General features: G+C 64.1%; 1 protein-coding gene across 1 annotated transcript in view; it reads left to right on the top strand.

The window, feature by feature from the left end:
* Window positions 1-270, top strand: part of USP11 (ubiquitin specific peptidase 11) — a 29417-nt gene that overhangs the window by 11921 nt on the left and 17226 nt on the right. Inside the window, 2 exon segments of the mRNA XM_077762879.1 lie at window positions 1-123; window positions 197-267. The exon segment at window positions 1-123 is cut by the window's left edge and continues 7 nt beyond it. Coding sequence (XP_077619005.1) covers window positions 1-123; window positions 197-267 — 194 coding nt within the window.

The raw sequence follows: 270 nt of genomic DNA, 5'->3' as shown, positions 1-270 counted from the left end.
GGCCGTCACACTGGCCCCAGAGGGCGCGGCGCAAGCACCTGTTCACCCTGCAGACGGTGAACTCCAACGGGACCAGCGACCGCTCCACCTTCAACGAGGATACCCATGGTGTCTCCTTCAGCTGTGAGCCAGGGTGGGGTTGTGGGAGGGGGTTTCCTTGGCAGCAGGGCCCATGACCACCTCCCCTCGCCCTCAGCCCAGCCATACATCGCCATCGACTGGGAGCCGGAGATGAAGAAGCGTTACTACGACGAGGTGGAGGCCGAGGTA

The sequence above is a fragment of the Crocuta crocuta genome, unplaced genomic scaffold (assembly GCF_008692635.1).
Source record: "Crocuta crocuta isolate KB4526 unplaced genomic scaffold, BGI_CrCroc_1.0 scaffold610, whole genome shotgun sequence".
Lineage (NCBI taxonomy): Eukaryota > Metazoa > Chordata > Mammalia > Carnivora > Hyaenidae > Crocuta > Crocuta crocuta.
The sequence above is the reverse complement of the archived record's forward strand: the minus strand, read 5'-3'. Positions and strand labels throughout refer to the sequence as shown.